This window comes from Dicentrarchus labrax, unplaced genomic scaffold (assembly GCF_905237075.1).
Source record: "Dicentrarchus labrax unplaced genomic scaffold, dlabrax2021, whole genome shotgun sequence".
In the NCBI taxonomy this organism is placed as follows: domain Eukaryota; kingdom Metazoa; phylum Chordata; class Actinopteri; family Moronidae; genus Dicentrarchus; species Dicentrarchus labrax.
The window spans coordinates 23,573,784-23,601,480 of NW_026136721.1; the positions used below are offsets into that span (position 1 = coordinate 23,573,784).

Here is a 27,697-nt window from a genome sequence, read left to right on the forward strand (position 1 = left end):
TTTGAAGAATGAAGCACAATGTGGATCATTCAAAGGAAGACAGACGACCACTGAAACAACTTCAATTTATTTTGCGAAGTAGTTACACAAACCCACCACAGGATGGCAGCCATACTGTGTGATTGACATTGACAGTGAATGCACAGGGACTGCAGTAGTGAATTCCCAGCCTCATTCGCCCCTGCCCTCCTGCATCATTACCACTTTAATATCAATTTAAGGAAGACAATTGTCAAAATCTGTGACAGTAAAGGTTTTGTTTTTTTAAATCAATAGCTTGCTTGGTAAAGCACAGCAACTGAGCAAAAAATACCCTGAATCATCATATTCACAAACAAACACATACACACTGATGGTAACAGACTGAATGGATGGCATCGACTGTAAACACATCAGCATTCAGAATGATCAGCTAAGGTTGCACTCTATTATACAAGCTGATAGTGATTGCTAAACATGCAGCTGTATTGCAGATAAAATGATTACATAAGCAAAGCGGGGTCAATAGACAAGAGTCAGAAAATTCAGTGACTGTAAACAAAACCAACAGATCCAGAGACAGGAATAAGCCACCATCCAGCCAGAAACGTGAACTCTATTAGATCACTGTCACCCAGCCTAGCCCCAATCAAAGTACTGAGTATTCCCAGAAATGTATCTTTGATGCCTGGATAACACGATAATGTTGTTGTTTTGGTTTGATTATCTCACTGCTGACTGCTGGGTGTTTCGATGTGCATAGAAAAAGTACAGAATAACCCCCCCCCAACCCTCTCGTTAAAGTCTTTTATGGTCTAACGTGAAAATGGATTTAATCTTCCTGTTATGCACATAGTTTAGTTCCCAGCTTTGATAATCCCCAAGCCCTTTTTATTCGAAACCTAATTCACCACCAAAGGATCCATTTTTTGCAGTCAACGATGAGACACAAGGTTGTTGAAGGACAACAAGAATATGAGCAGCCGGATCGATTCAACAGTTAGAAAACTCCCGGAGGCCACTGACCGACTGTGGGTGTGCTTTTGTGAACCAGTGTATGGCCAGAGCTGTAGTGACAGATGAACCGGGGGAGTACATTTGATATCCTGGCAGACATTTAGACAATTCAGTGATAGTCCAGCCCATATACACCCTCAGTATGCAGAGATGTGCATAGAGACATGTAACACACATGCGGGTTAAATGTTCAATTTAGCGCTGCTTTCCAATATCTTGGATCCTGGTCTGTGATTATCCACTGTCCCCTGCTGCCAAATGTGTTTCCATGCGGGTGTAATCCCGTTTTACCTCCTGAGGTTAAATTGTATGTGTGAGTGTGGGGAGCGGGGGGGGCACATTTCTACGAACTGCACACAGTTTATCTCAGTAGGCAATCCTGTGCCACAGACATGGACACAGTAGTCCCAGTGGTCTTGTCTGCTGTCCAGAGGATGAAATATGTTCCACTATAGACCTAATATTTAATAGGTTAGAAGTAATGGGGTGAAAGAAATAATGATCACAGCCATCTGATGGTTGATTTCAGCCCAATTTCTTTTACATATTTTTTTACGATCCTCTCAAGGAGAGTGTAGAGGGTGTACAGAGATTGATTAGGGCAGCTCTTCTAGCTTTTGGCAGCCATATTCTCAGAAATCAGATAACAGGACCAATCAAATCCCTGAATTTTCAAATTAATATATTACTGCTGTGATATGCAGGGCGGAAATGTTGCATCATATGTGAACTCTGTTGGAGCAGAATTGGAGCCACTGAGGTAAAACCTGCTTGGATCCTGTTGAAATCTAGTTCATAATGCTGCAGCAAAATGAAAGTACAAACGGTACCTTCTAAAGCAATATCCGTTCTGCCTGCCTCGGACACCACTTCATCCTTTTATAAGGAAAGTCAAAAAGGGCGGTCAGAGGTTATGTATCAAGATTTATTCCATTGCTCTATGACTGTCTGGCAATGGGAGAAAGGGATTGCAAAGGTCTGGCACACATGATTGACAGCTTGTCAGTGTCCTCCAGCCAGGAACACTCACACCACTGAGGCCTGTGGTGGTGGTGACAGAGGATTTCTCTCTCTTGTATGTGTCTTTCTTGTCCTTTGTTATTATTTCTTCACACCTCTGTGCTTCTGAAGTTGGATGGAGACATTTTGAATGGGGCACGACGTGAATGCAGACAGACAAGACACTGCACAGACAGAAAATGTAGGCACTCATATTCTCATAGCCCTCATACACACACACACACACACACACACACACACACACACACACACACACACACACACACACACACACACACACACACACATATACTGACACGTTAATGTCTGATATGAAGGTGTATAGAAAGCCACTGTCACTGAAAGACAATGAAAGACATAAGAACACTGAAAACAGTAAAGGTACAAATCCACCAAATGGATCATTTTGTGCTTTATAATACGGTGTGTTGTTTTGCATCAGATCAACAACCACTACATAAGAGACTTCTCAGAACAGAATCACCCCTTTGTAACATCCCCTCTCCAGGAACTATATACCACATTATGAGTCACTAGGACGCACATACTTTTGGCCCCTTTCACTGAATGAATTTTGAGTACATTAGTTTCAAATCTCTTCATTAGGCGTAAATTTAAATGACAGAATATGAGTGACTTCCACAATACAGTAAGGTCTAAAGCACAATTTTGTGAGTATTGTTTTGTTACGTCAACACTTTAATGAGGACATTGTCACAATTTGGTTCACCTTTAGAAAAAAATACATTTAAAAAAATGTATTCAGATACACAATATTACCATCACTAATATTAGTATGAATATCATATACTAATACTCGGTGTTGTAATCATTGGCGTTATATGACGGATTTCATTTTCAACATTATTATTATTGCATGTTTTTATCCTTTGCTCTTGTCACTGCTTTACTTGGTCTCTGTTACCATCTTTCAGGGAGACAAATGTGTGTGTTTGTGTGTGTGTGTGTGTGTGTGTGTGTGTGTTAGTGTGTGTGTTTGAGTGCATGAATGTCTTGTGTAATCTAGTCCGGTTTGTCACTGCTTGGGGCTCCTTGCTGTGTGAGCGTATGCCAGAACTCCACTTTCTTCCCTTTGTTTTTGAGACACTCGAACCAGTGTTTGAGTCTCTGTCCACTTGCATTGATTCCCAGCTCCACTCCACCTACAAAGAGCGAGGCAGAAACAGAGAAGAAAAATCAGGAGGTGATGGGAAACTGTTGGTGGCTGATGAAAGGAAACAGAAACTGGGAGGAAGAAAGAAAGATCAGTAGTGGAAGAAGCTCTCAGATCCTTTACGTGAGTAAAAATACAAACACAACAATGTAAAAATACTCAGTTTATATACAGTTCAGTAGTTGAGCCAAGTCGTTTCCCAATTTAAGGGTCACACCCTGCCAATGGATCACAAAATAAATCTGAGGGGTCATGACATGATTAATGGGAGAGGAAAACAAGTTTTCTATTCAAATTTTTTATTCATTTTTATTGGACCAGTCTTTGCCTTGCTTGACATAGTAAATAATTGCAATAACTGAGTCTTCTGGTTACTTGGAGGCAGCAGAAACGAGTTTCAGTATTGACACTGAATTGGTCAGCAGATTGTTTACAGCTGTTATGGAACAAGATTTGGAGTCATTCATTTGGATTTTTAGAAACCTGATGAATGTAAGTCCCATATTCACTCTTTATTAGCTCTGTCTTTGGTCTCTACCAACTCCCGAGAGAAATATCTGGCTCTTTAGTTCACCAACTAGTCACTAACTGTGTCTGTCTGCTGTTTGGTGCTGAGCAAGTAGCATACAGTGGGTTTTTAGATGATGCTGAAAACAGCTGCTTCCCGCAGCTGAAAAAGATGAGAGCAGTGAGTGAGAACCAAAACAGTAAAGATGCAGGCCGGACTACTAAACAATAAGCTGAAATTCTCTGGAAAGCCAAAGGGAACTGCAGATTCAGGTGATAATTGTCTGTAGCTTTATCACCAGGAGCTTTCACATGACACATTGTTTTGTCATTTGATACACCGTTATTATAGATGCTTTAAATGATAGAATGTGAGTTTAGTGACAAATCTCTTTTTGTATAGGAACCACATAGACATCTAAAACTTGGCCCCACCTAGACTCTGAAGAGTTGAGTACTAATTGAATTTTTAACAATGCATTTTTATTTTATAAGCTAACATTTTTTAAGAAGATCTTGTAGTAACAAGTAACTACAGCTGTCAGATAAATTTAGTGGAGTATAAAATACAATTTTGTACAGAAATGTATTCGAGTAGAAATACAAAGTTGCATAAAATGTATGTAATCAAGTACAGCTACCTCAAAATTGTACTTTTGCAGTAGTTGAGTAAATGTAATTAGTGACTTTGCACTACTGGCGGTCTCAGAACAAACAAGGGAACAGACTGATAGACATTTTTTTTTTTTGATTAAATCTAACACTCAAAAATATGTAATTGAGCTTCGGTATTAACGTAGGCTACATCAACATTCATGCCATTAAAGATTATTATTATTTGACTGACAGATATATGTGGGAGCAAAGAAGGAAGCAAACAGACATTCAAGACAAATTCCTCCAGGCAGAGAGGAAGAGAAACAGACAGGTAGCTGGGGAATTACAAGAAAGAGAGATTTAGATAACAAAAGATTTATTGAAAGAGCGGATGGTGATGGTGATGGTGGTGGTGGTGGTGGTGGGGGGGGAGATAAATATGCAGACAAGCAGGAAATGACTCAGGTGAAAGTGGGCTGAGGTGATGGAGGCGTTGGTGGAGAGGCAGACTGTAAGACAGAGAGATGCAGGCAGTTGTCACACCGAGGTTATTACAAAGCCATTCCCTTGGCCGTGATTGCGCAGTTAATGGAGCGTGAAGTTTTAAACATGGTATTTTGGCTATGCTGCCTTCTAACAGCGCCTTGGAAAATGACAGCCGCGAGCAAACAAGACTAGATTGTTGATCTGAGTCTCATCTGAGCTCGGCACTGAGCACTGCCTGAGATGTTGCTGCTGGGAGGAAAGGAGCAGGCTTTAAGTTTTTCCTACCTTGTATCCTCCTTAACTTTCCTTTCACACACAGACACACACACAACTCAAAGAGCAGGTCACAACCTGTTGACAGAGTTTCGATAGGATAATCACGCACAACACGTTATCACCTCCACCCCCCGCCCCCACATCACTCCCACCACTTCTGAACAGAGATCGATGGAGTGTTCCCTGAGCCTGCGGGTTGCTAGTGACAAACAAACGGTCAGCCATCCTGACATGCGGAGGGGGACAGAAGAAGGATGAGGAACCAGAGCTGGAGGAGATGACACAAATGAAGGCGAGGCTGACACACAGGTTGGCGAAATTGACGCCAATATTCGCAACGGTTAAACCATGTCCCCCCTGTTCTTTGTCTCTTTTTTTTTACCCTTCACAAAAATCTTTCTCTGCTGCACATCTGCCTCATTCAACCCAGCCAGCAGACAATCAAGTATTTGAGGTGAACTGAGTTTCTAGCAGAACAGTAGACCTGAAGGCATCAGTATGCTTCAAACAAAGCGCTTGTCGTGTCATCAAACAGTGTCTGAGCCCCTTTCCCAAAGCCCTTTCTTCACCTTTTGTTACACAATTTCTGTCACTTTCAAATGCCGACAGCAACAGGCATCCCCACATCGTGCAGCAACCGGCCAGGTGTGTGTAGGTGAGAATGTATGCAGGATTTAAACTTTCCCCTCAAATTCTCTTTACATTTTTCACACGACTATGTCGGTCAGCTTTTGTATGTACAACACCAGTAGGTGAGAATAATACCATGAATGTCTTTGAAGAGAAAATGACCAAAAAAGTGCCATCATCCACATTTGCGCGGATCATTGCATCTGGTCCCTCTCTGTGATATTTTTTTTGTCCTGCCTCAAACATGGCCATTCTGAACATGAACAAATGCTTGAGCCTGAGACAAACCAGTTTGTTTGAATCATATGAAACAACTAAGACTTGACTTTTGAGACTTATCTAAATTGTGACTTACTGCCTTAAGAATTTCTTTGACTTGAAATCAAAAACCCAAAAGTTTTGACCTGGTGAACAATAAAAACTAAACAGCAAAGGCACATCTTAAATTTTGACTGACTTTGACTTGTCTCCTTGGCTTAAAGGACCAGTGTGTAGGATTTAGTGGCATTTAGCGGTGTAGTTGCAGATTGCTCTGACTCACTTCACCCTCCCTATCCAAGCCCCAGAAACTGTGGCCGTGAAATGTTTGGTTTGTTGCTACTGCAGAAACATAGCTGTTGAATATGGCGGCCTCCATGGAAAGTGACCCGCTGCATATGTAGATATAAAAGACTCATTCTAAGGTAACAACAACATAACAATTCTTATTTTCAGATAATTATACACTAATGAAAATATAGTTATGCATATTATATTTAATTTCTGCCACTAGAGCTTTCTGTTACATGTTACACATCGGACCTTTAAGACTTGACTTGCCCCCAAAAAACCTGAACTTTCTCTCAAAGATTTGAGACTTGAGAATAATAATGCATGGATCGAACTTTTTCTCTTCCAATACTGAATCCCCCAATTCAACATGTCTTCCGAGTAGCAATCCAAACTCATTGGAAACATTAGTTTAGTAGTCCACTGTGACAAGTGACTGTACGTAATTTATAGTTGAATCACTGAATTCTATTATGACATGATGAATAAACAGTATTTAATGTGGATCAGTGACATAATGGTCAATACCTGATCTGTTTATTAAAAACAGTACTGGCACAGATTGGCTCACCCCTTGAGACTTGCTTTGAACTTGTCTCAGTTGACTTGAGACTTGACTTGCACCAAAACACTTAAAAACAGTTCTGGTATCTTAAGTGTCTCTTTAGACAATTGTCTTTAGCAGCTGCATTATGTTTTCTGTAAGGCTTTACAGTTTTCTTGTAAGATAACAAAGACATTGTAGATTTGCTTCATGGGGAAGATGAAATTTCCCATCTCTCCTTTTATATTGATCTTCCCCACAAGTCATCCACTTGATTTATTGCCAGTGTATTCTTGTGTACTTTCGCCCTCAATTTTGTTTTCTCTCACTGTTACGTTTTTCTCTACGTATCTCTGAAATCTCGCCTTTTACCATCTGACAACCTCTGTATCTTCTGCCTATTAGCCCGCTTGTTATTGCTCTCACTCTTACAATAGTGCACTGGGATTGTGTTCGTTCGGCCTCTTTATCAACTCGTTTTCTCCATTCTTCTTTGTCTCAGCGTCATTTTTCTCCTAGCCCCAATTAATATAACTGGCAGGCTGCTGTAGCTTAACCTGTAATGATAATGGTCAGGGGAATGGCTGTTATCTGGGGCTGTGCGTTAGACTGATGGCCTTTTCTCCCAGCAGGGCTAATAACTCACTGGGCTTATCTAAACACAGGGTGTCTCCCACCCACCCAGTGCCTCACATACATGTGCACATACACACACACACACACACACACACACACACACACACACACACACATTAGATAGAGTAAAATGCTTTGATCTGAAGGCCTTCAAGCTCACAGGGTGGTAATCCATTCTCACTGTGCCTCCTGACTACTTTCCCATCGTTCCCTAAGCTCCCATATGCTCCATTGACATGATATACACACCAGGCCATGCCAAAGCAGTCCGTTTAGCAGCCTGACGAACGAGAAGTGATCTGATGTGCCAAGTCCACAAAGGATGGGGATCCAGTGAGAATGTCTTCTTTTTTGATTTCTAAAGCCTCTCCATTTCCTTTTCCACTCAAACTCTCCTTTCAATCGTTCTCCTCAAGCCTCATAATTACCCCTCATTTCTCCACATTTTTTTTTTTACTCTTCTCTCCGCCCACGCTCGGCCTGGTTTTTATGTTTTCTGCAATTGCACCACTTTCAATCAAACACTCTTGTACAGTCATCTACTTTGCTGCTGCAGCTTTCGTCTCCACTCCTCCCCTCCACACCTCAGTTTTTCACAGCCTACCTATGAAGTCATTGCTCATTCCCAAGTCGTAGTCCCACACAGAGATCTCCAGGGTTTTCTTTGCCAGCTGGTCCACAGGTACATCATATGAAAACTCCTGTGCAGGTGGCGCACACAAGAGCATATTTATATCAATGATTCATAAACACGAGAGTTGAAAGGAACTGAATATGTAATTTAGTGCATTTTCAGTACAAGCATGCAGATTGATGCTGAGAAGGAAATGTCAGATTTGAAGTACTTTTAAAAAGGTATGCTTAATTGCCATGCTCAACTAAATGTCAAATACACCACAGAACATAATTTTGAGCTCAAAAAAGAAATCAGGTGTATTGTAGTTATTTGTAGAGCAGGAGATAAGTTGTACCTCATTGAATTCAGGGTTGAGAGTCTTTTTCTTCACTGAAGTCTTGTACTTGGACTTTTTCCCCATATCTGGCTGCAAGATGCTGAGAAAGAGAGAACAAAGAGAGCTAAAACTAAAGAGGACATGAATTAATTGGGACCTTGCACAAATTCATTTCAACCTCACGATAACGCATAGCTTGAAATTAAAGGAATAGTGTGACATTTTGGGAAATACGCCTATTTGCTTTCTGGTAAAGAGTTAGATGAGAAGATCGATAGTCAAAATCCATTAAAAGTTAAAAAGCCAGTAGCTTGTTAGCTCAGCATTACAACTGGAAACAGCTAGTCTTATACTTAGGTTTTTGTAGGGATTAACACACGTTACTGTTAGATTTAAAGGTAGAGGGACCCATCCAGGTTAGCTGTTTTGCTCTATTTCCAGTCATTGTGTTAAGCTAAGCTAACCGACTGCTGGCTGTAGCTATATATGAGCAGGGTAAAAGGGGTAACTGTAAATGAGAGATAATCAATGCGCTTTACTTTTCTAACAAGGCCAGGACAATCATTATTGCTGAGATCAAAGTAATTAATCCTTTACTGTTTTAATCTTTTGCCCTGTTGTGACAGTAAACTTTGCTGAATGGAAGAAACAAAGGGAGTCAGAAAGTTTGCAAAATCTCTTTCACAGATAACTGTGACCCAGCGTCTTTTGAACAAAGACAGGGACAGTGAGGGAGTGAAAGAAAAACAGAAAGAGAATGAGAGAGAGAGAGAGAGAGAGAGAGAGAGAGACAGTAGACCACAGCAAGATCATAATCATGCCAATGTTGGAAGACTATACGCTCCAGCAAAGAGGCAACAGAAGGATCGCTAGAGGGCAATGGGAGTCATCATCAGCATAAATTCCAAGTCAAGATGTTCAGGCGGTGAGATATCTAACTCTTCCAGCCTCCCCCTCCCCACCCTCCCACCAGTGACGAATCCTGGCCTGACAGCAGATGCATGAGATGAGCTTGGGGTTGTCACTGCAGAGCCGGAATCAGAGCAAGTGAAGGATGGAGGGATGGAGGAGGAGAAGGAACAGGAGGTGGAGGAGGAGGAACTGACAGAAAGCAATGTGGTGACATTAAAACCTGAGCCACTGTACGGTGTTGGCGCTGAAAATGTCATTATTCATGATTTGAAATGATTGGGCTAAAGTTGTAGTTTCAGAGACAATAAATTAAACAATTGTACAGCCAGAGACAATTATAACTTCTGTCCTCCTACTTGTTGTTGAGAACTAAAAGATGCAAACACATGTTTTACTGTCAGTCCTAACTTAGAGACAATGACCAAAGGAGTCTCAATATCATGAATGTCCAAATGTTCACAGCCTTATTTGGTTTCCAACAGCAAACCCCAGGGTTCCAAACACATGGGGCTTGACTGGCCAAGGGAATAAGGGAGGCATGCCTTGGTAGCTGAATGCGTACGTAGTCGCAACCAAGACACAAATGATGGCACGAAAACATGTATACGGGTTGAAAATGTTTCAGTAGATACAATCGGTGCATCTGTTATGCAGTTAGTATATTGGTTATTTAGGCCAGATAAACACACCTTTAGAGATTATTCAGCTGTCTCTGCTTTGGTGAAATGCCCTCTGGAAGGACAGTAGTTATTCTTTGGTATAGTAGAAATAAACCTACTGTGTACCTACTACACCCCAGATTATAGTGTTCCAGTTTCAGCCATTCAGTTGATGACATGTTACCAAACAACTTTGTGTCACCATTGTCACAGGCTGTTAGGTGTTTATTGTGTTTTAAAAGGTTATTTTCTCCATGAGCTAATCAGCATTTACCCTCCAAACCTGGTGCTTATAACAATAATCTGACTGCTTTCATAAGAAAAGAAACAAGAAGAAAGAAAGGAATCAATTGAGAGAGGCAGCCAAACAAAGCCTCTATTTGACCAGCAGCATGCGAGAGGGTGAGGTGAAAGCCTGGGGGACATCTCAGTCTGAGCTGTGCCAAATCACATTTTACATACGGCTCCAAGGCTGTTCAGACTGGGGATTCCAATACCCAGAATAACAAAACATCATCTTTACGGCAACATCTCTAATAACAATTGCATAAATAAAAATATTCCGCACAGCAGCAACCAAACTATGCTCGAATTACTGTAGAAAATTCCATGTGAAGAATAATTCATACCACGGAAGGCTGGTCTACAGAGATAGGGAGGATTATCCCTCCACTTTTGTTAGCTGTTTTCCTTAAAAAGTAGGTTGATCACTGCAAAATACAGTACACTAACTAACCATATATTTCTGAGCTGTACACATTTACTGTTTTAGCCATGTGTCACAGGCCTCTACTGACTGATAACAGGGATTGATGATGATAATACTGTAGCTTCAAAACATGTCTCAACAAAAATTATAAGATGTTCATACTTCATACTAGAGTTAGCAGCTCACATTATATTACGTCTTTCATTTTATCTTAGTCTTTTTATCTCATTTTCCACATTGTTTTGTAGATGTTTGAATTTTTCTTTTTAAGTATAGGCTCTAAGTCTGTCTTTCCTATATGTGCATTGAAAGAGGTATTAGTCACTGCAATTATTTCTCATGTCCATACTAGCCATGAAGTAATCCCTTCCTAGCATGACTACACTAAAAGATGGGGGGCAAAATCCACAGTCCTTGTGCAAAAATGCTTCAAGAGAAGCTAATATGAGGCTTTAGCAGTCTCAGGTAGACAAATCAAGTAAATATCTTTCAATACAATATTTCTATATAACTAGGTACAACTACAAAGCCCTCTTTATGTTCCTATATCATTCATATATATATACAAAAGCATCTGTAACCTGAAGATACTGACTTGATTTGGTTAACTCAAACTGCTAAGGCTTCATATTAGCTCACAATGAGCTCAGCTTTAGAATCACCCATGTCATAAAGGTTGTTCATACTACAATACGGACATGATATGTAGTGCATATAGCTGCTCTATATGGCGGGGAAAAGCTCACCTAGCAAAGGCCTGAATACAACGTCAGGCTCTGTCCCTTGTTCGTACACGGATGTGTTCCACACATGCCCACAAGAAGACAAGATGGCGACCTCACAATATTAAGAAAAGCTTCTTTATTTGTTGTATTTGACTGAAAAACAGGTGTATGTGACTGCTTAACAGGAATAGTACCACAGATGTCGAATAGAGTACGCAGCTGATGTCATGTGGACCCTGGTGGCCATTTGGATGTGGCAAGCATGAATTTGGGTTTACACTGGGGTTCTCTTTGCCAGCACTATGTACAGAAGGAATGATTGCAGTGACAAATAATTATGTCAAAGGTACATATATGAAATATTTTACTTCAAATCAAATCAGGTTCTGAAATATTATATTAATAATATTCTAAATATTTGGGGACTATCTTGTCTGTCTTTTCCCTTGATGCCATTGGACCCACATGACTCAATCACATGACAACTTGACAACTCTTTAACTGTAAGGGACACGAGAATTTGGTACCTAAAACCATCTTGACAGATTATGGAGTGACAAACAGAAGAACGAGAGCATCCCTGTGAATGAGAGAAGGGGACAACAAAAATACAGAAGTGAGAGGGAAAGAAGACGGGGAGCGAGCCAATGTAAAAAACAGGAACCAAAGTAATGACACCAGACGCAAAAAGAAAAAATGTGATAAAAAAAATGAGTGACAATTGGAAAGAGGAGCTAAATATATGCCCGCTGCTGAGAGGAGCCGTGATTTGCACTTCACACACTTTTCAGAGGAAAAGAGAGAGAGAGAGAACAAAACTGTAGAGGATGGTAGTGTGCTTGGTCAGCAGAAAATATCTGACATGTTTTGCACTTTTTCTGCCTTCACATGTCTTTTCTCTGACAGAATAATTATTTTTTTCTTTATTTTAGGTAATGTGTGAAGAACAGGGGAGAGGAATGTGGGTTCTCCTGAAGGATGCAAACTCATTTAATCTTTAAATGCTAATTTGTCCTTTTGAATGGAAGACAAATTAGTTCTGAGATAATTCTGACCTTGTGTCACTTGAATGGCTTCTAAAGGCTGATTGAGAGTCACAGAGAGAAAAGACCATTTGGAAAAGCCCTCTGGACAAATGTACATACACACATGCACACACAGCAAAAGAGACATCAACATCAGCTTTAGTTACAGATTCCTCAGGAGGATTGCTGGTGGTTACAGCTGCAGGACATCACTGCTCTGACAGTGAAGTATAAGTCAGAAAGCTGGCTAAGCAAATCAGTTCCCTTATATGGACATAATTGTTCAGTATACGCAGGAGACGCAATTTACCTATGCCAAGAATACATTCACCCCTTTTTTTGTTGCTAATTTCACAAAAGATTCACAGCATTAATTATGTTGGAAATCACAAAAGGGTATATTGAAAGACAGTTATGTACTCTGCAGACCAACCACTGAACTGAGGTAAAGCAGGCTCTTTGTGGTGAACACATAGAGTCCCTTGTACAAAAGAGAACAAAAGGAAACACAAATGAAAAATCCAAACAACTTAAGTGCCAGAAATAAGAATCAGATCAGAGCAGTGGCTTAAACAAATCATGTAAACCAAGAGTTTGTACAAAAACAGCCAGTGGAGGGACCAAGAAGAGGGAGACACAACAAAAAGGAATACAATGCAACATAGTAAGTAAGGAGAAAAGAGCGACAGAAAGAGGAGGAAGAGGTAGATACTGGGTGCATATGTAATTTTCTGGTGTGCTCAAAACACTGTACATCAAAATGGGCCGATGGAGTACAAGGCACCCCTTTTAAAGCAGAGGAATATCAATACCTTGCAGAGAAAGAAGAAACACATCCACGTATGTGTGTGTCTGAGCAAAAGAAAGAGTTTTCTTTTTTATAAGACGTGCGCTTCCTCTCTGGTTTTTTTTGTTGGTTCTTTCATCTCTTTACAGAAGTACAGAAGACCTTCAAAGTCTCAAAGCTACGGCTGAGTATTGAAAAAGGTTTTCTCAATATTACACAACCTACTGAAAACACAATCAGATAAAAAATTATTTTAGTACAGTAATTGCTGTCCCCCTTCATTCAGAGTCTTCTAAATTAAACTACCAAATACGTTGTTTGTCTGTGCCCTCTACAATGACATTTTCTGATGTTTTTTTGTGGCTATGTTTCTTTGTATTGTGTGTTGATTGATTTTCTTACGTGTGTACAGGCTATGGAAACAAATTTCCTCTATGGAGGACAATAAATCATACATCTATCAGTCTCCCCATTCACTGTGCTTGCGGCTAGCAAGTTTGTCATGTAAAGCTGGACTTCACACAGGCACCAAAGAGCACACATCTGAGATCTCAAACGGCCGTGCACGTCAAACACGCGAATCAGTTTATTAAATTTCCTGTCAGGTTCAAAACAGAAAATTAAAAAGAAATAATGTAATTGTAACACATAAAAAGAAACAGGCGAACGAAAGTCTCTGAATGACACCAGTGCACATTCTCTTATGTGCTGCCAGCAGAAGCATTTTCTAGATTTAAACCTACATCAAGCACACAAGGGATAGTCAAGCTAATCCACCTCTTTTTCTGCATCTTTTACTATCATCCTCCAGCTAAAAACGGGTCAAAACCAAGCCAAGTGTAGCTCATCTATTACTGAACCTTAAATAATTGTATTCCATCTTGGATCACAGTCTAATCAACTGAAGGAACTAAAAAGCTGCTTTAAAACTTCCTTCAAAAGCAATTTCAGCAACCCGGTGCTCCTTCTACCTTGAAGCCTCCCACTACTGGAGGAGGTGGCATTCGTTACGGGATTGTTTGTCCTGTGTGGGAGCTCTTTCACTCCCTGCACTGTGGGTATTTAAGTGTACCAGGAAGATCAGAGATTGAGCTGTGTGGGTTTTATCTGTCACCACCTCAGGTGTGTCGGACAGCTTGCCTTTTCTCGGCTCTGATCTTTGAAAAGACCTGCATTGGCTGTAAGTAAGTCTATGGCCACAACTTATTGTTTTAATTACTGATTAATCTACTGATTCTTGTTTTGATTAATTAATAGTTTAGTCTATAAAATGTATGCATGTCATAATTCCCCCTCACAATTTTTTGTTTTATCTTACCAACCTCCAAAATCCAAAGATGTGATAGTGATGTGTTACAGTGATAGAAATCAGATAAAACAGCACTTGCACTGGAGAGGCTAGAACAAGTGAATGTCGCCCTTTATTTGCTTGATAAATGACACACAAACAAACAATTGATCCATTATCAAAATTGTGGTTGATTAATTTTCTAGTCGGTCGTCAAATGTATTAATCGATTAATTGTTTCAGACAACATTGTCATGGTTATACTCTCCACCAACTGGATGGAAGGTTCTGAGTTTTCGTGTCTGAGGCCAGTCAGGCTTATAATGGCTTTATATCAGTCACCCACACTTTGGCGTTTTCAAGGTTTGTGGGTGTTGTGCCATGCTGGTGTCAGAGCGGGGCATCTGGCTTCGCCCCCTCAATCCCGTCAAGCTGGTAAAAGGGTGAAGCGTGTGTGAAATAGAATAAAGGTTACTCACTGTAACTGCGGGTTCTATGAGCAGCCTCAGGGCCCTCTAACCTGTGTCCATGCCTCACACTAATTCTTAGTAGATTACATGGTGTATTCACGGTCGACCAGCAACAATAATCAGTAAACTCAAAAAATCAGCACTGCTATTAATGTAGCCTACATTATTGTGCCAAAATGAAATGGAGGAGCTGCTCACAGGTGGACAAAAAAATTAAGTAATTATGGTTAGTGGTGAAACAGCTCCATAAACAAATAGAAAATAAAGTATTATATTGTTGAAGAAACATTTTACTGGCTTTAATTTCTCTTTGTGAAATTAAATTGGCAGTGGCATTCTGCAGTCGCAGTTCCAACTAAAAAATCTGTTGAATTTAATTTGTTACTACAAAACAACAATGAATGCGGTTTTTGTTCTAACTACAAAAATAGTAGAGATTGATAACTAGTATTGTTACACAATTAGTATAGATATATAGTAATATAGAATTCAGACTCAGCTACTGATTCTGCTGCTTCTTGACTATGAGAATGTGAACAATAGGTTTGGGTATGACAACCAAATAGCCTGTATTGGGTTGGGTTTTTGGCTCCCCCCTGATTGGCCAAACAAGTACATGTACATTTTAGCATGCTGTTCCACAGTGGTGAGTGGACATGTCCGTAAAGCTCATTAAAGGGATGAAGTTTGTGTACCTTCTTCACCATACATTTAGCTAATAAAGTCAGGTCAACGGTCCCTGACCACTGATTGAACATTTTATTTTGGCGAAGGGCCTATACTGATTACCCAACATGATTTTAATTGAATGTTCCTTCAGAATCCACACATGGCAGTTAATGGATATAGTTTATTAGCTACTAGGTCAGAAAATCACAACCACAAAGTACTGTATGTGCATCCCAATATTATATATGGTGCCTTGGCAAAACCAACATCAAGAAAAATGCTATATCAAACTCAGATTTTAAAAAGGTCAACCATGACTGCTCTCATACGACAGGATATGACAAGAAAATTCCGGTTTATTTCCCACAAATGTACCACCATGCATTAGTCTGTCATGCTAATTTTGCATTCAGGGATTAAGGGAAACAATGGTTCGCATGAAACATTTCCCATGCAATCCAACATGGCTATTCCAGGTAGATACTTGTTGTAGGCTTGTGCAGCTCGCTCTGATACGTGTTGTTTTGCACTAGTCCTTCTTTCCCTAAATCTCTACAATGGAGGTGGCGTGAGTAAAGTTAGCATGACCCACAGAGTCACAATAGCCACATTTAAGGAAATAAGCCAGGTTCAAATAAATCGTAATTATCCTTTAACTGAAACAATAAATGAATCCACCATGCCAACTAACACACCTTGACTTTTTCACTGTATTATAGGAAAGACCACACCACTTTGCTGCATTGACAGAGAGCATTGCCATTGCATGTGAACTGCTAATGCAGAAAAGCTGCATATGAGCATAATTTGTAGGATACCAGGTTTGTTCATGAATATCTGACATGACTTACATTTTGACAAAGGGGTCAGAGTAGCCGTTGGAGTCCATGGCGGCCAGATGGGCACAGCGTATGATCCCAACCAGCAGGCAGCTCTTCTCTGTGTTATAGCACAGTGACACCAGGATGCGGCCACGCTGGGGACACAGAAAACAACAGTGTCAGACACAGCACCTGTTTTTGAACCTAACGTTTCCCTCTTCAGTGAACACACAGTGGGGAATCCTGGACCAGGGTCAATGCAGTTTCTCCAAAACATATTTCACTCAAACAAAAATAAAAAAAATTCAACAATTCAACAAAAAAGCAACATTTCCACTATCTAGCATAGGTAGGTGTGTCTGTATGGACAAAGGGAGTATTCAAATTAAAGCTTGTAATTAAAGGCCTAATCTGAACCTGGCAAAACGACACTGCTTCCTCCTCCTTTTAATCTCCAGGTTGAACCATAAACTGATTCTAATCAGAGACCAAAAGCTATTAGCCCCTGTCTCTGAAATCATGAAGAGAAATGAGATAAAGACCACCAGTGGAGGGAAACACTGGACCATCAGCCCCAGGTGTAATTTACAACATCTTGCTATATGGACTCCTGTGAGAAGTTTCCGTTCACACTGCTCTATTAAGAGTTCATGCCTTAGACACATATACTGATTAAAAAGGACTAATTAAAAATGTTTTTCTTTTAGAGTTTTTTCTTTTAAATACAGGATGGATTAGAATTGGAAAGAAAATAAACTGTGTTATATATAGACGAGTAATAGGAAATTACAGTGAGCCATGTTTCGGTTCAAAATGGAAATAATAAGATTGGTGATGATAGGTTTACCTCCTCCTCTGCCACGACTGCTCCCTGCTCCACTGCTTGATTGTTAGTTTCTTTATTCTGAAATGAGAGAGAGAGAGAGAGAGAGAGAGAGAGAGAGAGACATTGTGGTTATAGCATACAGAGTCTCCAGGTGAATATCTATTACACTTCATAATGCAGCATTTCAAATTGATGCCTGATAGCCCCCTGGGCAAACATGCACAATGGAAATAGGACACATCTTGATATATATGTCCACAGAAACCCATTTTATATTTATGTGAACAGTCCAAGCACTGCCACACATATACACACGCACATACCTGTGCAATTCTCTCCAGGCCCATATTGTAGCGTTTGTTCTCGCCCTCTCTCAGTTTCTTCAGAGCCACTCTCACCTCTCCGATGAATTCATTTCGTCCGAGTCTGTCCATGTCACATACACACAGCCTTCACACGCAGACAAGCAGACACGCATACAGATGCAGAGGTGGAAAAGAGAAGCAGGTGAGTCAGAGAAAAGTTACACGTGAACCCTGCAGCTGCTTTGCTCTGCTCATTATTGTGAAGCAAGCGTAGAATGTGCCAAATATATCCAAAGTGCATCTGAACAATCAATCAGCTCCTGCATCGTCAACACAAGATGAGATCTGGCTGGTTTCACATGAGCGGCCTCATGAATGATGATAAGTCGTGTGACTGCTGAAGATAGTGTTTCCAAAGGATTTCAATTTCCTTCTTGACTGTTACTCCGTCAGACACTAATTTGTTGTAATTTAAACACATAAGAGGAAAGAGATTTAACGTTTAAAGCATGTAATCAGTTTCCCTTCTGCATTTCCCTGACTTGAAAGGACACTGATTATGTTGTATACAGATAACTCATTTGCAATCAATATGTCTTATATAAAGATTATTTAAGGTGACTTCTGTGCTTTCTGGGAGTTTGTACTGCAACACTTAATGAAAAACAAGAATAAGAGTCTACAGCATGCTGATGTTTAGCAATGAAAAGACATCAAGCCCTATTAAAACTACATTTAGTCCACATACTGACTACATTTTGTTGAAAAGTTCATGGTTTTTCATTATATAACTTTAATTTCAATGGTATTTTGGTGACAACATTTTTAACATACAAGTTCTACACAGGATCTCGTATTTCTTGGCAAAAGCGATTAAAAAGTTCCAGCCTTTACATGAACACAGTGTTATTGAGCTGGATGTCAGCACAGTAAAGCCAATGTGATTACTTCCTCCTTCAACACAGATACAAATATACAAACTCTGTATTTTGTATCTCTCTTTGGTCGCGCTCTAAATTCAAAAAGAGACAACTGAATCAATATCTCCTTGCTACAGTTCTGTGAAAGTATTTCTTCCACAGGGTGCACTTGTTTAAACTGATGGTGATGTTTGATGGAGGGTGAATATTCCATCAGGTACAGTACAGTCTTCACAGCCCATCACCTGCTACAATATTCCCTCTGTGCTCAAATATTCCCTGATGGACCGTCGCTGCTCTTGATTTCGTCCTCACTCTTCAGTCTCTATTCTCAACCTTTCTCTCTCACTCTTTCTACACACGCACTTTCAAACACACACTCTTCCTGTTCTCTCCCTGTCCCCCTGACATTTGGACATTTGACATGCTGGTTCCAGCCTTTTAGTCATAACTGATGAGTATCTCTAGCAGAGGCTTCAGAATAACTCTGACTCATGACCACGGCTGTCAGATGATTTATGTGCCTTTGCTCTGTCATACATGTATGGTGATGATGTGATGAGATGAAGGTTGCTGTGAAATGCGACACCAGTTCTGCCACAAACTTTTGGCCTCTTCAGTGCAAATTGCTTTTTCCGTTTCCTCGCACCCTCTCCCACAATTTTCCGGCTTTAGAATTCCTCTAAAAACCAAACAGATGCTCATGGAATCTGTTCAACCTGAGGTGCCAAATTTAGTGTGGGTTCACTGACAAAATCTGCCCCGTGAGTTACATCAGATTACTGGGGGTGTTTTAGCACTCCTGCTCGGAGTCTGTACTTGTGAAAGAATCTCTTTAATGGTCTCAAACAAGTAGGAAGGATCATCGTCATGTAATATACAAACTTTAGATAAATACTCGTTGAATCCCCACTTTAGACTGCCATTGATTTGAAGTCTTAATTCTCTGTTTTCTACATTTGGGAATTAGTTCATGTTCCCAAACATTAAGCGAACTGTTCAATCTGAAGGATGTTATATGCCAGATAAAATATTAAAGCTGTTAATATCATGAAGATAACTGGCATGGCTACTTACAATCATACTTCATATTCATTTTCAAGGGAAACTCTGCAATGCTTGTTAGGTTATTAATATTTGCAAATCTATCTTCAAAATGAGACAATATTTTTAAAGAATCAAGGCTTCTGTTGAATACTAATTACCCGATTTAACACAAAGTACAGCAGAGGTTAATGGGAATGTCATTAGTTTTGCAGGTATTTTGTCATATAAACCAAAGTGTTAGATTAAAGTTTTGACCCGATGGTGGCATTAGATGATTATTTTAATTCTCTCTGAGGGGGATGTGGATGTCTATTCAAAATTTCATGACAATTCATTTAATAGTTTTCATTACATTATTACATTTCACAAAAGGAAACACATATCTAGCTACAGAGCTAGAGAAAAAATGGGAGGGTCACCAAAATCAGCACGATTCACCCTCTGAGGACCATGAATGTCTGTGCAAAATTGTTGAGATGTTGAGATATTTCAGGCAGGAAATATGGTGAACCGGCCGACATTACCATCTGTAGAGCCAAAAATAGAGCAACCCCACTCAAAAATATCATTCTCACCCTGACATAGACACCTAATCAAAGAATTCTTTCCCGACCTGACTACATCAGTACCCAACTATACATCTCACCTGAGGCATCCAGTAGCCAATCTCAGCCTCACCCTCCATCCAATACCAAATCAAGTCCTAGATTTGTCCCTATCTCCCCACAGCCGAGGACAGTGCGAGTCTATTACGAAGCCTGACAGAGGGAAGGAGAGATAGAGGGAAGAAATTGAGAGAGAGACTAGACCTGGCACTGACATCATGTTGGTAGTCCTTTAACACACACACACACACACACACACACACACACACACACTGGATCTCTTGATACCCACCTCTCATCACCTCCACATGCTCCATCTCTCCTCTGTTAACTGGCAGCCTGATAACCGTTTTAGTGATAAAAGCCTAGTAGTCTCAAAGATGAGATTCATAAATGTACAATTTCCTTCAATTTTCTTGTGTATTCAAATGCACCAAAAGCGTCATTTAAATGAGGGGGAAGTATTAAGGTACCACATTATCACTGTCACCAACATTTCTAAATCTTTTGAAACATACCCAAAGGCAGAGAATGACTGCAGCAACTGATTTGGACTTGATCTCAAAATCATGTCAGCCTCACTGCAATAAAACAATCCTCAGAGCAGCTCGATCTGTCTCACATTAAAACTTCAAAGGAGACTAGATAAATGTAGTTGTTCCCAGTGGAGTTTCTCATGTTTCAGGTATTCTCTATAAATTAGCGACAGCTCACAAAATCTTGAAGCGGGCAGGCTTTTACTTGAGATTGGTAAAGAGTTTCTTTTAAAATGAGACAATCGTGATTGAAGACTCAATAACAGACTGAATAACCCGTCAAGATGCCTTTTTTTTTGGCAGTGTTTCCAGTTCAATTGACTTTTCACTCAGGACCTGAGCACCTCAGGCAAACTTGCTGCACCAATTGAAGGATTAGTGGGTATGAAGCCAACCGTTAACTCTGGATTGAGGACATTATTTATTCAGCTGGTTCATTCTTAATAACAGAATGGACCTCCAGTGGCCCTTAGAGATAAAGTCTGCACACTGAAGAATATGACTGTTGAATACAGAATATAAAAAAAATTAATGCTGTTGCAACTTTGAAAGATTTTTTTTCTAACCATTTCATAACCAGGTTCTATTCCATCCTCTCTATTTAAGTGCATTTTGCTCCAGGATAATGGCTTTATATAATCATTGTAACTGCAAATGAGTGAATGAACGGTGAAATAAATAAATAAATGCACAAAACCAGTCTTCTCCCTCCACTTTACACACAGCATAACTCTATTTACAGCCTTTATCCTCCAGTACAAAGAGCGGTGCAGTAGAATGGACTTGACACCAAAGAAAATTTTAATGACTCAAAGGTTTTTAGTTGCACTCCAGCTTTTGAAGTTCCTCACAGTGAGAAATTTATTATCATGATGTCCAACCCCATTTTTAATACTATTTATGAATATTTTTAATGAAAATGGTAGAGCCATTCCCACACTAGACTGTCTACCTAAGCACGATGCATGCAATTAATACAGCGCAATTTCATCAAAGTGAAGCCTCACTGTTTACTGTTCACTCTCTCCATACATTGGAACAATTCACAAACACCAGCGCTAATAGCCACACGCAGTTAGTATGAAATTATTTGCTTCTTCAGAGAGCTTGGTTGTAACTGAACTGCATTTTATAAGGGGGAGTCATGCCCAGACTTTGATGGCAGCAAGGACTGTAACACATCACAGTACATCATATCCGCACAGATACAGCCAGTACAATGCATTTCAGCATGTGGGAATGAAACTGTAAAACAACATAAAACCTACTGCTGCAAGAAACGGTTGCAGTGTAATGAACTAGCGTCATGGTTAAGCAACGTTTGCATAAAAAAATATTGTATATGCAGTTGCAAGAACAATACTTGCACTATAAATAGATATGCTGGCTGCTATTCTGTTGCATTTCTGACGAAGTAGCGAATACTATGAGTGTTTGTCTTGGTATTAAACTACCACAGTAAAAAAGATCAGTGAAATGTGCTTACAATGCCTAAATGAAAACGTTAGAAATAATCCTTGTTCTCACTTGAAAATACATTAATCTGAACCAGAATGGGTCTGCTCTGATTTCATTATAGTCCAGTTTTACTATAAACTTAGCACTATCCAGGCCCTCAGGCAGGTCTACAGGCTGAGCCTGGACAGAATCCTTCTGCTCAGCAGCACTCACAACACTGGGATCAAAGAGTGCGGCATCCCCTCCTCTGAGCCATGCTGGGACCGGCAGAGCGGCATGCAGCAGGGCACAACCAAGTGAGTAAACATCTCTCCGGGGATCCCTCTCTGTTTCTCCATTCTCTGACTGTTCGCTGCTTTCTGTGGAGTAATGAGAACAAAGTCTGTCTATTGGCTGAGGTATCGTGCTGGCGCCTGAACACATCCAGAGAGAGTTCGAGCAGATTTTCTTCCCCTCACTATCTCTCTCTGTCTGTTTCTTGTTTCCCCCCTTTCCTCGCTGTCAGACAGCGTTTCATTCACTCCCGCTCCATTGCTGTCTCACATATTTCTCACTGTCCTCATTCTTTCGTTTTTTTTGGCCCCCCTATGAGTAAACTCCTCCCCATCACTCGCATTTTTTTCTCAACTAAGTGAATTTCCTCATTCATCACTTTATCCATTTCACTAGACACTATGTGAGCCAATCTTTTTCTCTCTTTCAACTGACCCTTGGATTCTCTCCATCCATCTATTATATCATCTTCGTCAATCTTGGTCTCTCCAGTTTCCTCTTCCACACTGCCTTTATCTGTCACTTGACATCACTCACACTTTTCCTTCTGCTCTCTTTGTTGATCTTGGCAGTCACCTCTCTCTTTCTCTCTCTCTCTTCATCCCTTGCTTGACACTAGTCACACTACTCCTCGTTTTGGCTTCCCAGAGCCCCCATGCTGGTTTGTGTCTGTGGGCAATGTCCTTGAACAGAGGTCATGGGTTTCCTCTAGTTTGAAGGGTCTCTCCTCAAGCTGCTGTTTGTGTGTTTACGTGTGTGTTTGGGAAGGGAGAGTAAATGTTATTTCCAAATGTGTGCGTGTGTTCGCAAAAGCTCAAGGACGTGTGTTGTTTGCATATATGTGTGTGTGTGTGTGTGTGTGTGTGTTTTCTCTACGTACAGAGGAGGGGCCATGCATGTTCTTTCCTGCCAGTGATTGCCCTTGACATACACACAAGAGGATAAGCACACACCTGACTGCCTGCATTTGTGTGTGTGCCTCAGACGAGATTCTTTTGTGTGTGTACACGCACCTCCGAGTGTGTGTGCACATACATCCGAGTGTGTCTGTGCTTGTGTTTCCTCAGGATAAACAATGCCATCCAACCCTATTATGAATCCGCTGAGCAAACTGACACTGATTGTACGCAGCGCACACGTTCACAAACAAAACACACGCGGAACTCCTTCTCTGAATCAACTTACACATGGAGGATGACATGAGAGCATCAGAGTTTTTGGGCCAAGATGGCTACGCTTGACCTCAATCAATCCACATGGAGAGCACTGTGGGAAGCAGGGGGCGGAGCCTTACCACCAGCCAGCACCTGAGCTGTTACCCAACAACTGCAAGTGGAACAGTTGGCTGGCATTGCCTGGCTGCAATAATGAATTACCTGGAAAAGCCCACTGGGAGGCATAGACGGCTGTTGGCAGTTCACCGGGGGATTGGAAGCATGGATCTTCATCCTCCGCATAATGAACTGGTCATTTTGCTTTCTGGGGAATAGTACTAATTGCTGGCCAGAGAGAAATTCAGAGCTGAGCTCCTACCTGAGTGTTTTGGTGGTCATGTCGGCTGCTGTGATGCCATGATACACCAGCGTTTCGTTCCACACTGGGTTCAACGTATTCTTCAGGGTCTTTGTGCGTAGCTTGTTTGCCTGAGGGGATAAAGAAGAAAAAATATGAAAAGAAATTCATGAGGAATGAGGAATGTTTTAAGGGTGAGGGAGCAAACTAGTCAGATCAGAGCAAGAGAAAGAGAATAAAAGATCATGAAAAGGAAGCAAAACGAGTGACACTAAAAGATCAAGAAAAACAGAGAGAGAGAAAAAGAGTGGAAACATCATTTATCTCTGTCCCTCAGGAAATCGCAGACATCTGCTGCCTACTTTGTAGAGGAGAGTGAGAGGACACAAGGCTTCCCTGGCTTCACCTGTCCGTCTGTCTCCTCCCCAACATAAGACAGTGAATTAGCACCAGCCAGACCTCCAAAACAAGGACCGCGTCTCAAAAACAACACAGCAGCCAATTAAATTGCACAACACATTCAGCATGAAAAATTAAAGCTCTCCAGGAGAGGAAATGCCCACGAGCCCTTAATAGCTTCACCATCCATAAATAAAGTTTGCAGCCACTTGGTGCCTCATCTCCCATAGTTGCCTTCAAGATGTGTTCATTTTTCAAGTTTTTATTTCAGATTTGCTTTTATATGTATTTTAATTATTATAAATTCCTTCAAGAAATTTTTAATTTAATTGCATTTTCAATTTTTGACTCCCTAGATAAACGCATTCCTGCACAAAAGTCTTGCAAAGCCAAACCTCTGGCTCAAATTATGAAGTTCTAGGCACATTCTGGTCATAAAATCAGTGGTGGAAAAGATTTACTTTAAGTAGAATTTATATGACAGCTATACTTGCTGGTTACATTGCAGATTTAGATTTCAAGTAAATATAGTATGGATATAAAATACAGTATGTTATAGTCTGGTAATATTCAATTTTTTTCTCCTTGTAAACAAATCCCATTCAAAGACCAAAACCAACAATAAATTGATTATACCAACAAGTATAATCTTTGTAGCCAAAGCCTGACATAAGAATTACCATGGCCATAGATCTAAGGGCCCTCCAGTGATTTAGCATTGCACTTCCTGTAAAGGCTCAGTAAAAGGTTTGAACCAAGAAGCACAACTATAAGGAATAGGAAAATAAAATAAATTTAAAAATTGAAGCTTACTCAATGTCGAAAACAAAAGTCAAAACCAGACAGGGTTGATGAGGCAGACTTATCCAGGAGGATCAGACTAGCAAGCTGGAGTCAGTCAGGGGGTCATAACAGGCAGTCTGCAACGCTAAGGTAGAGGCACGATAGATGATCAGGTCAGGAATGAATGGAAGTGGCCCAGAATACAACAGGACAGTTAGTACATGGCAGGGGGGAAAAGCAAATAAGGAAAATGTGAGACTAAGAGTTGGTTAACAGGATTGACAATGTTATAGTTCCTCTCTGCTGGGGACAGTTTGTATAGGAAGAAATCGCAGGGTTGAAGCTTCCGGTACTGGAGGGATTGCTGTAACTGTCTGACTCCACCACAAATTAATGTGAGGGATCCGGAAGGATGAGGACAGGAGCTGTGGTGAAACGACACTTTAGCTCCCTGAAGGCCTCCTTAGCAAACTGGGACCACACAAAAGGATAATTCTGGAAGCTGAAGGCTTTGAGGGTGACTGCAACAAAACTGTAGATTCCAACGAAGCACCAGCAGAAATTGCTGCAACTACTTGTGAGAGGAAGGGACAGGCCAGTCTATGACTGTCTTGAACTTGGTGGGGTCCATCTGGATGCTGCCTGCAGTGACAATGAACATCAGGAAGGACATTTTGGAGACATGTTGCAGTCTGTGGAGGACACACTACACATGTTGCATCTGGTCTTGGAAAAGATCAGAATGTCATCCAAAAATACCAAAACAAACAAAGCATGTAACAAAGTAATTTATGAGTGCTTAGAAAACTGCAGGAACATTGGTCAGACCAAAGGCATTGCAAGATATTCACAGTGGCTGCTTGGTGTGTTAAACGCAGTCTTCTTCTCATACCACTCCTAAATGCATACTGAGTGATAAGCTTGAGTTCTAAGAAAACAGTGGCCCCCTGATGTTCGATGGTGATGTCGTTGAGACCCTGGTAGTTCATGCAGGGATGGAGGGATTTATCCTTTTTATCCACAAAGAAGAAGCCTTGGTGGTGAGAAAAAGGGGCAGAAGATACCTGCTGTCAAGAAGTCACTGATTTATTTCTCCATTGCTTGAGTTTCAGTGTGAAAAGCGAATAAAGCCTTAGAGCCTTGTCTTGGATGGAGACATGCCCAGGAGGAGATTGACGGCACAGTCATGATGGGGAAGCAGAGAGGTGGTTTAAACTTTATGAGAGACCTCTTTCTAATCCAGATATTCAGAAGGAACTCCTGAGGGATTTGGAAACCCTGATGCAAAGGAATCACTGGGAGTAGGAGACAGGGCAGATCTCAGACACACACGCATGACAGTGACAACTCCAGCCCAAAAACAAGCCATGTTTACCCCAGAATGACAGGCAGTTGAGGTACATCTTCAAGGTGACAGGTGAGTGTTTCATGATGGTAACCTGACATGTCCATGTGGACAGGGACAGTTCTGTGAGTTACCAAGCAAAGGAGGTTGTCCATTGAAGGCACTAGCTTCCATGGGTTGGGCTAGTTGCCCTCAGCTGATGTCCAGTTAAGTGGCAAGTATGCTGTCCAAAAAGCTGGCGGCAGCACTGGAGTCGTCAATCACTGAAACTGCGTGGGTCTGGTCAGGGAGAATTTGGTGAACATGAAGCATAGGATGGGATTACTGGCGAACTGGGCAGGAGGAGACAAAATGGTTGGGCTGGTCACAGTACAGTCCTCCGAGGTGGGCGAGGTCCGGCCGAACTGCATTGGCTCAGGGGTGTTGTTTGGGTTGCCTGTTGCTGCAGGCAGAGGACATTGTGGAGAGGCTATGTGCAGGGATGCCAAAGACAGGCCTGGCAGCTAGGACTCCCTCCCTCCTCCAGATGACTGTCAGTGTGGATGGTGAGCGTGATGAGGGTGATAAGGGTGCCCAGCTCTGAGGGAAGCTACTGGGCGGCAAGCTCATCAAAAATGAGGTCAGAGAGAGATGTGACTTACTTTCTGCAGCAACACTTGCAACTTGATGGAGTAGTCGGTTCTTGGCAAAGATTTTGAAACCTTTCTTGAATTTTATGTGAACATCTGCGACTTTCCAGTATCCAAATCCCTGGTTCTGCCCTTAAACTAGGAAATGACATAGGCTACACGGGACTGCTCAGATGGAAAGTTGGGAGACTCACAGGAGACATATTTTAAAAAGAATAATCAAAATCAAAGCTGCAGAAGCTAACTCACATTTAGACCTCACTTTGAGTGAAGCCAAAAAAATACTGGATCCTTTCCCATAATGCAATCCAATAGTGTCTGTCTGCTTAATAAATGCTCACATCCACGCAGACTCTCTGTTGAGAATTTGCTTGAAGCTTGAAGCCCAAATAGACATCATCAGGGTCCCTTCAGAACCATAGAAGACATAATACATCTTTTTTTACAGGCTCATGATGACTAAACTGACCTTCATGTGTTGAATCTGTGGAGTGCCCCTTTAAAAACACATCAGTGAGCCACATAGTTGGGTGAACGGTACCTTCATTATTGTGAACACAGGCCCTATAGTTTATTTTGAGTCAATTCCACATAGACTGCCTTGGTGCCATAAATACACACTGAAC

The 27,697-nt window shown here is 41.0% G+C and overlaps 1 protein-coding gene across 1 annotated transcript in view; it reads right to left on the reverse strand.

The window, feature by feature from the left end:
* Positions 1–51: 51 nt before the first annotated feature.
* doc2d (double C2-like domains, delta) overlaps positions 52–27,697 on the reverse strand; it is a 34,579-nt gene continuing 6,933 nt past the window's right edge. The window contains 7 exon segments of the mRNA XM_051383659.1: positions 52–3,179; positions 8,020–8,116; positions 8,387–8,468; positions 16,464–16,588; positions 17,281–17,337; positions 17,583–17,709; positions 23,937–24,046. Coding sequence (XP_051239619.1) covers positions 3,040–3,179; positions 8,020–8,116; positions 8,387–8,468; positions 16,464–16,588; positions 17,281–17,337; positions 17,583–17,709; positions 23,937–24,046 — 738 coding nt within the window. The 3' untranslated portion in view covers positions 52–3,039.